The following is a 16,641-nucleotide window of genomic DNA, read 5'->3' as shown; positions in this document are numbered from 1 at the left end:
TTCCTTAAATGATTAGGAAAAACACCTCTGCTATGTGAAAAGAAGCGGGTAGAACTGGGTGGGAATCATCTGGCTCTCTTATTTTTTCTAAACATTTATTTTCTGAAATGAAACATTTCCTACCCAAAATTACAACTTAAAAGAACGTCGAAATTTTACACCCAAACTATTACATATACTTTTAAATGTTATGTTTATGTGTTCGGAATTTTCTAACCAGATGTAATAATTAAAATTAGCAAAGCAATAATTTAATAAAATATGCTTTGGTATGCTGAATTTTTTTTTAAAAAATGCGAGAAATTGCCATAGAAATTATATATACCCACATTCTATTGTTTGATCGAGACCTACTAGCAACAGAAACTGATTGCCAATGTAAGACAAAATATCTCACTCCTCTTAAAGTTGCAAATAAAATGGAAAGCAATATATATTTTTGCATAATTATGCAAATGTCCATGCGTTCCCCTCCCCCCCCCCCCCCCACTGTGTACTTAAATGCTGTTAAAATAACAGGTGACAGGCTATTTGAGTCCTGTTCTTTTTTTCTGGATACACCTTAAATGATTACAGTGACTTAAATTTTTATTGCTCTTATACCTAACGATTGTATTTTTTTTTCTTTTTCTATGTCTTAGAATTCTAAGTTGTTCTAAAAGCAATGCAAGAGACAGTTATAGGGATAAACACCTAAATAAGTTTAGAACTATTCTAAATAGGTTTATACTTATATCAATTCAATCAGTATTATAAAACATCCATTGTCTATCAGTACTCGGATAGCAGACATGGGCATAAATTATTTCATGAATAATTAAAGTGAAAGCATCTAATATTATATGAAAGAGGTACACTCTACCTGGATGAGATGAGGCAATGCTTTTAGTGTAAGGCAAAACCAAATTCCCAGCTTGCATGGAAGCAAATCATGCCACTGTGGTTTCATCACTAATCTGAAAGGGAAAAAACCAAAAACAGAAACAAAGAAGTAAAATATAGAAAGTTGGGAAACAAATAGTTCTATAAAGATCATGAATTCTATTATGAATGGCTATTTCAACAAAAGTACGAAGAAATTTTTCAATGAAATATTTATGACAGTTATCACTACATTTGATGTATTCTATCATGAAATACATTAGTTACAACAAGTGCAATATGCACAGCAACTAAGAAAAGCTAGGCTAAGATTTTGGGGAAGGAGACTCCCAAACAAGTTATAAAGAAACAAAAGCTCTCTTTCTAACCTGGACTTTTTGTCAGTTCTGTAAAATGAATTCTTAAACCTTATGATTACTTGAGCTATAAAAGACTAAGCACCATCAGAGTGTTCCCAAGTGCTGACAAGCAGATATGAAGACTGTAGCATAAACAAACCAATACATAAAAATTAATGTCATTTGCAGTTCACTGAAGCATTACTCACTGATGTCATCAGAACAGAAGACAGGCAGAATCGTCTCTGATCTCCATCTCACATTGATCCAGTTCCTGCCCTGCTGTGTGAACTATTTAAACCCTTTATTTCTTTTTATGAATCGATACTAGAAACGGTATCTTTTTGAGTGTACCGCATATCACTGCCTTTCTGCATACTGTCACTTTTGAGCTAAACATTAAAGTGACAGGCTCTTCTAGGAATACTTCATTTCTAAAGTGCGGTATAAAAATTTCAAATGACAAACATTTGGGGGTTTGATTACTTAAATATATGTTTACACTTTACAAGGGGAAAAAACCTGTAGAACTTTTGCCTAAGATCAGGATGTGTCTCATAAACTATGGCACATTACTAATCTTTTATAAACCTACTACAGACGTAAATGTTAGCAAATCTGAAATGACTATTCATATGAAGTTGGATCATATTAAAGACGCTTTAAAACAGTTTCAAATTACACAATATTTTTATATGCACCCACCTTTCATTTTTTTCGGAGGCACCAAGTTTTGACACGTCCACACTCTTGCTGCCTGTCTTTTTTTTCTTTTCTCTCTTTTTTCTACTAAGCAGTTCATCCTTAATGTGGAAAGAATTATGGTTACAGGTTATCATTAACACATACTCTTCAAATGTTATCAAGAGTCTTCTGTGAAGGGTAAACATTACAGAAGAACATTTATGCAAATGTATGTAGGGTCCAACATGATTAAGTAAAATCATCAATCTTTAACAATAACTGTTGCCATGGCATCCAGTCCTTAAACACACATGAAGTTCAGCACTGTCAGTCATGTGCATCTCCATAGCAATCAAAGTTTTCTAAGAAGAGAAAGCATTCAACTTACTTTTTCTCATTCATCCAACTTTAATAATGTCACTTCAAAAAGAATGAGTAAACAGATGCTAATTTATGAATACTGATAAATATGTTTGATTATCTTTAGCACATAAAAAAAATCTGAGCAGAATAAACTATGTAATGGTATGTTAAAAGAAGTGTAATTTTTTAACCAACTGATCTCTGAAATTATAAAATTATACTCATTTCAAGTCTTATATTTAGTTAAAACCTTTTAAAGTAAAATTCTTTACATAAAAGGCTATGACACAAAAATTTCTAAAATCATTTTTACATAAAAAATATTTGTTTGGAAGGTGACAATTAAGAAAACATGGCTCTCCCTGCTAATTTTCAGCTAGATATTTGGACCTTCACAAAATTTTATGACAAATTCAAATGCCACATTTTTTTTATTAAAAAAGAAAAAAAAACAACCCTTCTTTTATGTCACAGGTTCTTCTTGACTTAGAAGCACATCGAACACCAGCTATGGAGTACAAAACTATTAGGATAAGGAGTACATATAGAAAAATCGAAATTTTTATCTGTTGAAAAATAAAATGTCTGAAATTCCAGATAAAATTAAGGAGGCTAGATCATTTGATTTATTACCAATACTTACCAGTTGTTTTTCCAGGTAGATTGACCAAACCACAGCGTAATGACCCACTGTGAGAATAATGAACAAAAGTAATGCCAGCTCAGCATTGCTCATTTTTCTCACCCGCCTGTAGTAGAATACAGGCTGTCGCCAATCTGGAAGTCCATTGATCAGAATATCATCATACCTACAGTGGCAAATATAATAGTTTTTCATGGGGAGTTTAAAATAAAAACAAAAAAAAACTATTCATACCCATTTTAAAAAGAGGCAAGAGAAAAAGAATTTCTCCAAAATATATAACATTTGTGTAGATTAGCAGCATTACAATGGCCTATAAATTCAAACCTCTGTGTGTAGTACAATCACAATCTTCAAAAAGATACACAGTCATACACTGTGGATACCGGACCTTGTATTTAACAGTGATGTGACTTCTGGAATGACATCTAAACTAAAGGAGCCATATAGTCTACCTCTCCATCAGTCTGCAGTAAAGACCCCACCATAGAAGCCAGCAACAAAGGGAACGATCTCAATGGAATAAAAATCAAGATAAGAGCTCTATTTGTTACCATGAATTATATATTAATTGAGCCAAATTCAGGATAAATCTTCTAGCCAGTGCTGTTATTTCCAACCCTGCACTATGTAGTTCAAGGTTGAAAAATTCATATATAATATTTCATCAAAGCTCCTTCGTGATTAAAAGCCTGTAAGACAAGCATCTTTTAATTTTGTATTGCTCAAATTCCTTTAAAGAATAACAAGTTTCCATAGTAGAAAGAGATGGGAAACAACCAGTGTTTATGTTAGATTTCTCAGTAAAACTGTTTATTTGTAAACATTTAAGTGGCAATTTCCTCATTTTTGGCTTTGCTAGAGGGACAGAACACAACGGATAAAAGCTCTCCTAGTAATGCATTTTAAATCCGCTTTCTTTAGAATAAAATTTTAACTGAATTTCAATTTACCTGTCAGACCATTATTAAGACAAATATTTTTAAGGTTAAAAATCAGGAGTAACATTTATGATTGTAAAACTCAAAATGGTCACACACAAACACTGTATGTTCAAAACACACAACCTGTTAATCTTAATTGAACACAACTCATTAAAAATTCTAATCACACTATTTCTGGAATTAAATCTTCACTGAAAGGCCTAATTTGGTGCAACACATTGACCAAAATATTTTAATTAAAAATATTCTGAGTTAGTCGCAGGCCTAATTACAGGAATAGAAATAGGGCCTATATTGTCAGGCAGGTCAGTAGAACTCAGTAGTAGGTTTTTCTCAAGTAAATTGACCGATCTAGGAATAATAGCGCAGCTGCTAAACTGCCAGTCTTGACATGTAAATCAATTTAAATGCAACAACTGCAGTAGCTACTTTGATAGTTATTAAATTGATACCTTGGAGATATGCTGGAAAAAAAAAATAAAGCAGAGGATTTATTATAGGCACCTTCTTTTTTCAGTAGGAAAATATTGGTTACAAATTCAAAATATATTTTATTAGCAAGACTGGAAAATCTGACATTTAGATCAACTGAGATTATTAATAATAATGGCAGATCCGAATAACTAATGTTCAAAGCAAAAGACATCAGTACTAACCTCTTAAAAGGCAAACTGTGTAGTATACAAGAGTATACAAATTAAAATATGGTTGTGTAGTGGCTAGACCAGACAAAATCTGATGTTAACTATTCTTTTTAAATATTTATAGCAGTTCTTGAACACTAACATCAAGATATAATAACATGATTGAATCAGAAGCTATCATTCCTGTCCTCAGAAGTTTGTTTAAATCCATCTTTGTAAAAATGGACTCATTTTAAATTAGAAATGGATTGGCAAAAAGGTTTCAAGATTACAACGTTTGAATGAAGGCCAATGAATGTTAAATCCTGCATGTATTCCAAATCTACATTCTACTTCAGATTTGTTCAGGGAAAAGGAGGTGAATATAGAAACCACTGTTTTCAGCTAATCTCTCCCATGAAATAACTTCATGTAGAAAGTGGTTATTGATAAAGAACATCTAAGGAAGTGGCGACGATTCCCTAAGAGCATTACTAAGTATTGAATTTGTTTTAAATCTACACTGTATTGTAAGAAAACATAACTAAACTCATAGCTATGAATCTCATATCACACATTTTATCACCATCATTGTTGAAGTGCTATGCATCTAGTAATAGCTAACTCTTTTCTACCCTCACATACAAGTTGTATTTAGTGTACAGCCAAATTCAAGACAGCAAAACCGCATGCACTGAACACATTAAACAGAACCAGATATTTACTAAGCTATGTCTGCCACTCTAAACAACAGTCTCCAAGGATTAAGCTTAGAATCAATGCTCTATTGATTTTACTATCAATGAACATTATGGCTCACACGACTGGCCATTTTAAGGGAAGATAGCTTCTATTATAGTTCACTTTTTTAGAATATACGCTGTTAAAAGATAAATCACCACTTTCCTGAAACACCGAAAAATAGAGATATTTTGTACAATACACAGGGACTATATTCATAGTCATTTAAGAAAAAAATGTGTTGACAACACATAAAATTTAAGGCATCACTATGTTATGCTGTTTCTGTATTTAACACATAACACTGTTAAAATGTTCTGTAATTCAGTTCATGCAAACCACTCTCAATAATTTGTTAAAACCAGATTAAGAATGCGCACATGTATGAATATGTTATAAGAGAAAACAAAAGTAAATCTGTGTGATGAAAATATCACTAATGCAAAAAATGGTATGGAATTATTAAGGCCATTATCTTGGAAGTTAAAATACTGATTAATCAGTTCCACATTCAACATATGGCCTAAAATATGTTTACTTTGATTTTCTTAAAATGTACATGATAAATATAAAATAACGGTTACATCACCATTAGTGAGTTTCACTCTATAACCTCAATTTCTCAAATATTATTTAGCCTAATACAAACATCAGAAAGCAAATAAATCTAAAAAGGTTTAAATTACCAATGGAAAAAAATTTATATAAATATAAAATATTTGCATATTTTGAAATATAAAATAGCAACTATGAAACTAAAATAGAAAACATACCTATTTTGAAAACAAGTACTTAAATAATTCTAGCATTTGCCTAAACTGTAAATTTCCCATCATACAAAGTGAATTTTTAGTTTAAAACACTAATAACCACATGCACTTGGGTCCCATTTTGAACCTTTGAATAAAAATTAATTACACAAAGATCATAAACAAGAAACACATCTAAATTAATCAATCATCCTCTCCTTTATAAAATGTATATATATATGCCAAAACTTGTGGTACACAGCATTTCATGTATTGCATATAATAGGTATCTTATATCTCCTAATTAGAGAAGGTACTAAGATTTCTTATTCTCAAGTTAATGTTTACTTTTCTTCAAACACACCTGCAATCAAATTTAGAATAACGATGTAATGGATTTGTAAATGTTTATCATATTAAGGCTGAGATAACTATACTTTTCACTGAATTTGAAATAAAACATGATTTTATTTAGTAAGCTAAAAAAATACATTCAACTTTTACAAATATAGTACTGTAAAACAGACCGAAAAAACTAAAACAAATTTAAAGTTGTACAACTGGGTTAGCAAAATACCGCTGGTTACAAATTTAGAATATATTTTAAACAAAAGTAATATACTGATATTACAAAGCATAATCTAGTGTTTACATGTAATGATTGGTATCTACTCAGGACTTCATTTCCTCTAACACTCAGGATACTTGTATAGAAATTTATGTCAGAATATAGCTGAGCTGCTATTCCCCAAAATAACCAAGTTACCTCTGGAGTTTAGAAAAGGCTGCTATGCTAAGCTTCCTTCCACTAACCAGGCAGACTTGTTATTTTCATAATGTAGCCTATGTTTTGGGGAGGAAAAAAAAAGGCTTGAAAGTTTATTCAGAATCTCACTCCCAGGAATCTATTCAAGAGGAATAAAAAAAAAAAAAATTGTTCACACAAAGATTTGTATGTGAATATTCATAGTAGCATTGTTCATCACGGCTGAAAAGTGGGAACAACCTAAATGTCTATCAGTTGGTGAACGGATAGACAAAAGTGGTATATGACATGGAATATTATTCAGCAACGAAAAAGAATGAACTACTGGTATATGCTACAATATGGATGTACCTCAAAAAGATTATGATAGAAGCCAGACGCAAAAGCGTACACATTACTTGATTTCATTAATACGAAAGGCCCAGAAATGTCAAATTTACAAACACTGAAAGGAGATCAGTGACCACTTGGATCTGGGATCAGAGTGGTGACTGCCTGCAAACGGGCTTGAGGGAATGTTTTGAGGTGATGGAAATGTTCTAAAGTTGGATTGTGGTGATTTGCACAACTGTGTAAATTTACTAAATAAAAATCATTATCTTGTACACTTAAATCTGTGACTTCTATGGTATGCAAATTATACCCAAATAAGGCTGTTTAAAAATAAAATCTGTCTTTTACTTAAAAAGAAAAAAAGAAAAAGGTTATCCAGTTTATTTTATCTACTTCCATTGCTATTCTCTTTCCTACCAAAATTTAAAGCACGCACTTGATTTAGGTGAAAGCACAATTACCTGTAAGGGGAATAAATAGGGAAACACATATGACAACTTTCCAAATTGCAAATTCCTGGGAGGTTACACATTTAAAAGTACTTATTTAATGAATATTTATAATAAATAATTGTGATACCAAAGAGTATTTTTTAATACCAGTATAAGGCAATCTTCTTTTGGAAGATAAAAATGACTACTGGGGTTTTTTTCCTAAAGGAATTAGAAACATCAGGTAATTGTCTGTAGAGGTGCATTTCTCATATACGTTTAAATACACATAGGTCACCTGGCCTCAGGCACAAGCTTTAGAGAAGTGATTCTCAGCTTGATTAGTTAAGACTTTTGCCTCAAGGAAAACCAGTTACCAAAGAGTTACTTGTGCCTCAGGGGGTATAAATACTACAGCTGTTTGTGTAACCGTCAGATCCATTTTTTCAACTAACATTGAAAAAAAATTGCAAAGAGAAGAAATCCTAAAAAGAAAATGTTAGAGGAGTATACATTAATGAAGAAACATTTTATACATAAGAAGTGATTTGTTCTGTAAAGATATAAATGATTTTTCACCAACAGAAAGAAATTGTTACAAAGTTTACTGACCTTTAAGATAACAACAAACAAAAAGACAAAATCTAATGCCAAAGATGTAGGGAGACTAAATAAAGCTATCTTTACAGACACATTCTTGATGTGTGAAATAAAACTAGGGGCTCAGTGAGAGAAACCAACTAGAAAATATGCACAGAATGACCAACACTTCTTTCAACACACTTCTAGGACTCTTTCAACACTCTGGATTATCTCAAACCAGAGGAATGTCTGCTATGGTATCTGGACCAATGCCAGCCCTTGTTATAAAGCAAAGGACACTTACGGAGAATATCCTGAGTTCTTGCTTTGCAATCTGACAAACCGAGGTATTCAAATTAAAGAGTTAAGATGAGAACCAAGAGTAGTAGCTAACGTTTTAGGACACAGAATAATTCCAGATAATACACTTGAAGAATTTTTTTTTGAAGAAATGGCTAGTCTAGACTAGCCTAGAATAGAACATATCAGTCTGTTTCATATACTGTAAGTATTTTGTGGAATTTTTGCTTCCGGTATGTGAACGCGTATGTGTGTTCTGAGGCATGATGCCAAATATACTTTTTTTTTTTTTTCTGCCAAATATACTTCTTACTGTGGGTCTGACTTAAGAAACTCTGAAGCCCAATGCAATAGTGTCTATACATTCCACACATTCTGAAGGAGCAGAGGAAAGAGGCCTCTCTGCAATCTCCTCCTGTCACTGGCACTATAAACCACTGCATAAATATACTACTACTCTTCCTCTTCCGAACAGGGCACAGAGAAGTCTCGAAGTGAGGGCGCTGCCTCCACTACGAAGCTTAACCCTACATGCAGAATCGCCGGAGCAGAGTAAGAGAAGGGAAAAAGGCAAAAGAAATAGGAAAAAGAAGCAAACGTTTTTCTTCCACACCTATTTTCTACAGACTTATACACGTCTGTTCTCTCACAAATATCAGGGTTTATTTTGAGAGTGAGGAAATAGCAAGAATTTGTGATAGTGCGAATATCACTGACAACCTAATTCCAAAACATTCAAGGAATAAGAAAAATAAAAAGACCACCAAGCATAGATAGGAGTTATTACTGATATGTCAAAAATGACTGGGCATTTGTTTGAAGTCGAGCGGTATTTGTATTTCCCAAAGCATAGACACTCACGTTAAAAATCATATCTAACGGAGCCACGACTTGCTAATGTTACGACTCACGATTCTGAAGTCTATGAGTACGGAATCAACCTAGTGAATATTCTGAATATAAATAAACTCTGCTCTAAACATAGGAAGAAACAAAAATAAAACACTAATTTATAATGTTTAGTGAGACAATTCTTTCCTTTATAAACTGAGACATCAAACTACAACATCTTAATTCAAAAGCAGAAATGAACACTCACCTCTGCCTTCGTTCATCATCCTTCAAAACTTCATAAATGGCCACCAACTAAAATAAAAGCATCACTTTAAAACAAAAATACTCTCAACTATGAGAAATCACTTAGGAAGGTGAACACATTATAATGCACAAGGAGAGAACCCTGGGTGCTCATATGTACAATGAACAGCCACAATTTTAATTATATGTAACATTTTATGTTTTTAGTAGGATCTTCAGAGGTTAAAATATGCTTGATACCAAAATAAATCTTTGTGAAAGATCCAAAAGTAATTATTAAAATGTGCTCTTTAAAAACAAAAGCTATAATTTAGACAAGAAAATTATGACAATTATGATCCTCCAAGAATTTAGAGTTCTAATATAAAAAAATATTGGTGGTATTTTGTAAAAAAATGAATAAACATGGTATTATATTCCTAAACTACAACCTCATTTTCAAATAGAAATGTTCTACATATAAGTTACTATTTCCACTAGAGAACATTTATTTATAAATCTGTTACAAAATATATTAATAGCACACTTCACTTACTTGTCTAAACTGAGTTTCTGCATTTTCATCTTTATTCTTGTCTGGATGCAAAGTCAGTGAAAGCTTACGATATGCTTTTCTAATGTCTGCAGATGAAGCACCCTGGAAGTGGTGGGGGAGGGGAAAAACACAAAGCAAACGTTGTCAGAAAAAGAAATTCCCAGAACCTTGTTAAGATCTGAGAAGACAGCCAACCAAGTGCAGGACCCCAGGCAATGTAATTTGAGCAATCAGTCTAACAACCAGGCTATGCAACTGGCCTGACCCACATGACTGAACAATTATTCAATCTAATTTGGCTCTCCTCTTAACTTTTCATTACCATACAGTCATTTAAAGAAGACAGTATTTGGCAAAACTTTTCAAACACTTGCCTTCCTAAAATTAACCAATAAATCTTTTTCAGTAATTAAGAGATCAAAAAGAAACAAATTAAAAATTAATACATCCATGTGCCTTCAAAGAAGGTCTTTATTTATTTGAGAATCTTAAAGCCAATTCCTGAATCCCAGGCTTACCATATGTGGTTTCTTCATTGTTATTTATATTGAATTTACCATCGAGCCACAACCTATGGAATCTCAATTTCACATGTCAAAAGTATGCCTCTTTGAAAGCAGTTACATTTGCATTTATCCAAAATAACTATAATTAAATGTAGTTGTGTATATTATACTTAACATTTTTTTAGTGTTTCCTGGGTGTTTTCAGTGGGGTCCAGTTTCCAGTCTAGTTTGCAAAAATAAATTTGTCCACTATTTATATACAATTTAGACATATTTAAAAGGTCACAATAGTTCAGTAAGGGTATGCAGGATTCAGCAGATGTTAAAATTACATTTTATGTAATCCTGTGTGTACAGATAAACTCGGCAAACATGATTTCACATAGCCAGCATAAAATATATGACAATAACAATGAACACAATGTCAAATTGGGTTTAAAACTTGATCTCCACCTAGGTCAAAATGATTCTATTAACTAGCATATTCATAGTAGTACAAAATGATAATAGAGTTGTTTATTAAATTTATTTTGTTCTATAGTTGAAAATTTGTCCAATTCTTAAAACTACTGTCCTAAAAAAGTCCAAATGACTCAAAATCCAAAACAAAACACACAAAAAAATCTGTGTACCTGGGACTAAATAGCTGTTAAAGAAACAGAGCTGGAGAGAGGCAAAGTGAGAATTTGTAAAGCTTTTCTTTATGAACCACTATTTTCACTATCAATTTTCTGGGGCTTACTGCTCCTGGGTGTCACTCTAGTTAACAATTTTAGCTTAGGTGTGAATATTCTTGTGACTTATAGAGGACTGCGAAGATATAAAGTTAGCAGAGTAAGTTTTGCTAGTCATACAGTTAAAATTTCATTCTAGTTTGCTCAACAGAATGATGTGTTCCTTATACTTAATAGGTAACATGCAATAGAAGAGGATGATTATTTACTGAAAATCTGTGATGGAGATTTTGTTGAGCAAAGAGGACAAATGTCTTTCAGTAACTGTTCTCTAGTTGGGACTTTAATTTTGGATTTTATTAAATTGGGACTATATCATAGAACAACTCCAAAAGTAGATTTCTTACAAAATAAAACATGTATTTTCTTGTGTTACAAAATTAGTTCATGCTCATTATGAAACACCTCTGCCATATTTAAAAATAAAAATAACTAATAGTCACCTAAGGCATTTTCCTCCTTCTAGTCTTACCATGCTGATTCTAATTCTCCATTTTCCTGCCACAATATGTGCCCTAAATATAAATGTAGCCAGATGGCTCTCCTATTTCAAACCCTTCAGTAACTCCCAAGTGCCTTCATCATCTGTCTTTTCCAATCTTTTTAGCTTTATCTCCCACTATCATGGCCCATCCTCCTGGTCCCCCAGATCATTACACATTAGGATGCCGTTCCCTAACCTCATGTTTTTGTTTTGCACCCAGCTGTAGATATAGACAGTTCTCTCCTGGCTAAGGAATGAGTATCTCAGGCTACCCACAAATATTGTCTGACTTTTTCCTCTTAAGAATCTGTCCAGTATGGTTATTTCACCAATTAGCTCCACCCTGCGTGCATAGAACTGAAAAATTTGAGGATTTCCCTGTCTAAAAGACATGCTCTAGATAAGCTTCACCTCAAACTAGCTTATGGATGTATTTAATTTCAGTAAATTACTTAATGAATCTTAACTTATTTCATCCTCAAAACAAAGCTACAGGGTAAGTATAGTTGTTGTTAGGCTAATTTTACTGATGAGAGAGGTTAAGTAACTTGCTCAAACTGATACTGCTGGTAAATAGATGAAAACAGAATTTAAACCTAAAAAATTGCCGCATCAGAATCAGAGATCCCTATATTAGCTCTTTAGATTCAGTTAGTAGATTTGGGTTGAGTCACTTTGTAAGAGGCTACAGCTTTGGGAAGGCAGTGAGAACAACTGTTAGATTCATACTGATCTGATAAACCATGTGGAAAACATCCCCATAACTACCATGTGAATGTTCAACTGCAATTTTATTTTATTTAAAAACATTTTTTTTATGTTTATTTTTATTTCTGAAAGAGGGCAGGGGGTGGGGTGGGGGGACAGACAGACACATGCAGCACAAGTAGGGGAGGGGCAGACAGAGAGGGAGACAAAGTATCCAAAGCAGGCTCCAAGCTCTGAGCTGTCAGCACAGAGCCCAATGCGGGCCTTGAATCCACAGAATGAGAGATCATGACCTGAGCTAATGTCCAACGCTCAACCAACTGAGCCACCCAGGTGGTCCTCAACTGCAATTTTAAAGGTAAAGACCCTGATATGTGTTAATTTTTCTAACATTTTACATAGTATTTCTACTAGAGACCTGAATGTTAGAACATTCACCTCTTATACTCAGTAGATTAGCCTTTTATCTCTCTGGCTTGCAGAGAAAAGTTTTTGATAGGGCTGTGGGTGAACTGGCTATCTTTAACACTGTTGACATCAGTAGATCTACAGAGGTCAATTAGCAGAATTCTTTTCCTTCTAAATATGATATGGTTCCTTGGCAACTTGAACATGAATTATCTTAATGTTTGGATGACCTCTGTAAAGAAGGTACATATGAACATTCTTAAAATAAAACTATGGAAGTGATATGTTTGTCAAAATTGAAACAATGCTATGGGACATCAGCAAAAATGACAGAGTAGGGAACTGCAAGGGCCTGTCCCTGCACAGAAACAGCAAATAATCTGGCAAAAACGGTCAGAATCGACCCAATCTCAACTATGCAAACTACTTAAACAAGAAAAAGGCAGCTGATTCTCAGCGTCTTGAAGACACCAATCTGAGTTCTTGGTGTGGGTTCCCAAGTGCTGAAGGAAGCAAAGTAGTTCTTAAAGAACCATGGTTGTTTGCTTTGGTCTGCTTGTTGGTTCCCTGATGGATTGTGTAAAGGGCTTACCTTTATTTTACCAAACTCAGAACTCTTACAAGGAAAAGAGGCAATTAATTACCTAAGATACTTGTTAAAAACATAATGGCAAATTTATTAGCCAGTGCCAAAGGGGGCAAGGAATAGCAGTTGGGCCATACAAAGACACATCAAAAAGCTTTGGAGGAAAGACTGATGAGATGCTTTGGAGAATATGGGCTTTGAAAAGCTCCCACATACTCCTTGGAAACCAGAAGACCATGTGCATGCCCAAGGTGGAGTACATACTCAGACCTGCAAAGGCTCTAAATTCTCACTTCTGACTGATCTTTAGCCTGGACACAAGCAGAAAGTGAAGGCTGAGAGAGTTGTAAACCTAGCTGAATGCTGAAGGCATGCCCCAACATACACACAGAAGCTACCCCTAGTAAAGTCTAAGTCCCCGCCCCACATATTTGGCTTCGGGCCTTTAAGGAAATCTGCTGGATCATTAGCTGACCACTAAGCAAATCAAACAGAGATGTCAGTGGCTACACATAACATATACATGTCACAAAATTAGTTAAAAAAAGTCACTAGGCAAACAACAACCACAAGCAGCAAAAAACAGAAAAACAAACAAAAACCCTAGTGGGGTAAGAGAATCTGATTATATGTCTAGTATTCATTAAAAATCATAAAGCATGCAAAGAAAACAAAAAAGTATGGTGATAAAAGAAATTAATACAAATTATCCTTGAGGAAGCCCAGACATTGAACTTACTAGACAAAGACTTTAAGTCAACTATTTTTTAAAAAAAATTTTTTAATGTTTATTTATTTTTGAGAGAGAGAGACAGAGTGTGAGCAGGCGAGAGGTAGAAAGAGAGGGAGACACAGAATCGAAGCAGGCTCCAGGCTGTGAGCTGTCAGCACCGACAGCTGTTCAAGCCCAACGCAGGGCTTGAACTCATGAACTGTGAGATCATGACCTGAGCCGAAGTCAACACTTAACTGACTGAGCCATCCAGGCACCCCTAAGTCAATTATTTTAAATATCCTCAAACACATACAAAGAAGTAAAGTAATGTCTCACCACATTGAGAATTTCAACAAAGAAACAGAAATTTTGAAAAGGAGCCAAATAGAAATTGCAGACTTGAAAAATATAATAACTGAAAATAAAAATTCACTAGAGGGGCTCAAAAGCAGAGCTGAGCAGAAAGAATCTATGAACTTGAAGATAGGTCAAATTGAGATTACCCAATATGAGGAGCAGAAAGAAGAATGAAGAAAAATGAACACATAAAGAGTTCAACAGGAAGTCCAATAGGAAGAGTCCAACCAATAGGAAGAAGAGAGTCCAATAGGAAGAAGTCCAATAGGAAGTCCAATAGGAAGAAGAGAGTCCAATAGGAAGAAGAGAGAAATGTATGGAAAAAAAAATATTTGAAGAAAAAATGCCTGAAAACAGCCAAAATTTGATGAAAGACATAAACATATGCATCCAAGAACTACAACAATCCTAAGTAGTATAACTCAGAGAGCCACACTTAGAAACATAAAAATCAAATTGTTAAAAGACAAAGTCCAAGGGAGAGAATCCTCACATTATTAACAGCTAATTTCTCATAAGAAACCATGGAGGCCAGAAAGTAGTAGAATGACATATTTGAAGTGCTAAGAAAAATTTTTATCCAAGAATTCTAAGTCCAGCAAACCTATCCCTCAAAAATGAAAGAGAAATGAATATTCCAATTACATAAAAACCGAGAATTTATTACTAATAGATTTGCTAAGGAAGAAATACCACAGGGAGCTCTTTAGGCTGAAAGGAAAAAAAAAAAAATACTAGACAGTAACTCAAATCTATATGAAGAGATAAACACTGGTAAAGATAACATATAGATAAATATAGAAGTCAACATCTGTGTATTTTTGGTTAGTATTTCGATTTTTTTCTATACAACTTAAAGGACAACAACTAAAGCAATAATTATAAATCTATGTAAAATAAGACAATGATATAAATCTATGTCTACAGGCATACATGTATAAAGATGTAATCAGTGACAATAACTACATAAAGAAATAGGAATAGGCTTTGTAGGAGCCAAAGTTTTTATATGATTTAAACTAAATAGGTATTAATTCAAACTACATTGCTATAAATAAATGTTAACTGTAATCCCCACGGCAAACACAAAGAGATCAACAGTAAAATAAAAACTGGATCAAATGGTACACTAGAAAAAAAAAATCTAACATAAAAAAAGGCAGAAAAGGAGGAACTTAGGAAAAGAGAAGATAAAAAGCATATAGAAAACAAACAGCAAAGTGGCAAAAGTAAGTCCTTCCTTATCAGTAATTACTTTAAATGTAAATGGATTAAGCTCTCCAATTAAAAGGCAGAAACTTGCAAAATGGATTAAAAACAACCATGCTCCAACTATATGGGGCCTATAAGAAAACCATTTTAGAACCAAAGTGAAAATGTGTGGGTGGAAAATAATACTAAGTGCAAAGAGTAACCAAAAGAGAGCTGGGATGGCTATAGTAACACCATGCAAAACAGACACTAAGACAAAAATGGTTACAAGAGACAAAAAAGAACATTACATAATGAAAAAAGATGAATGTATCAAGACGCTATAACAATTATAAACGTATATGCACCTAACAACAGAGCCCCAAAACATATAAAGCAACTACTTAACAGATTTAAAGGGAGAAATGGAGCATTTGTACAGTAATATTGGAAACTTCAATACCCCAGTTTCTCAATAATGTCCAGAGAAATAAGGCAGAACATTAGCAAGTAAACAGAAGACTTAAACAACAGTAAACCAACTGGCTGACCTACCTACCAGACATCCACAGAACATTCTACCTAACAATAGCAGAATACACATGAAACATTTCCATAATAGGCCAGATTTTAGGCCACAATGTAAGTCAAGATAAATTTTAAAATACTGAAATCATACAAAGTATCTTCTCTAACCACAATGACAGAAGGAAATCAATGACAGAGGAAATTTGGAAAATTCACAAATGTGTGGAAATAACACACTCATGAACAACCAGTGAGTCAAAAAAAAACCCTCCAAAAACAACTTATATATGAATGACAAGTGCCATTATGTTATCTCTCTATAAGATAATTGTGTACATGTTACAAGAACACAGAAACAGTCTAGAAAACTGTGTTTTTTTTAAAAAAAATTTTTAATGTTTATTCATTTTTG

General features: G+C 33.4%; 1 protein-coding gene across 1 annotated transcript in view; it reads right to left on the bottom strand.

Annotated features, from left to right (window-relative positions):
- The window catches only part of DNAJC1 (DnaJ heat shock protein family (Hsp40) member C1), a 218,364-nt gene that overhangs the window by 135,161 nt on the left and 66,562 nt on the right, over positions 1 to 16,641 (bottom strand). Inside the window, exons 2-6 of the mRNA XM_019460576.2 lie at positions 10,013 to 10,114; positions 9,479 to 9,525; positions 2,911 to 3,076; positions 1,926 to 2,023; positions 863 to 956 (exon numbers count right to left, since the gene is read on the bottom strand). Coding sequence (XP_019316121.1) covers positions 863 to 956; positions 1,926 to 2,023; positions 2,911 to 3,076; positions 9,479 to 9,525; positions 10,013 to 10,114 — 507 coding nt within the window. The remainder of the gene's footprint in view (positions 1 to 862; positions 957 to 1,925; positions 2,024 to 2,910; positions 3,077 to 9,478; positions 9,526 to 10,012; positions 10,115 to 16,641) is intronic.

Source organism: Panthera pardus, unplaced genomic scaffold (assembly GCF_024362965.1).
Source record: "Panthera pardus isolate Hobbes unplaced genomic scaffold, ASM2436296v1 HiC_scaffold_6, whole genome shotgun sequence".
Classification (NCBI taxonomy): domain Eukaryota; kingdom Metazoa; phylum Chordata; class Mammalia; order Carnivora; family Felidae; genus Panthera; species Panthera pardus.
The sequence above is the reverse complement of the archived record's forward strand: the minus strand, read 5'-3'. Positions and strand labels throughout refer to the sequence as shown.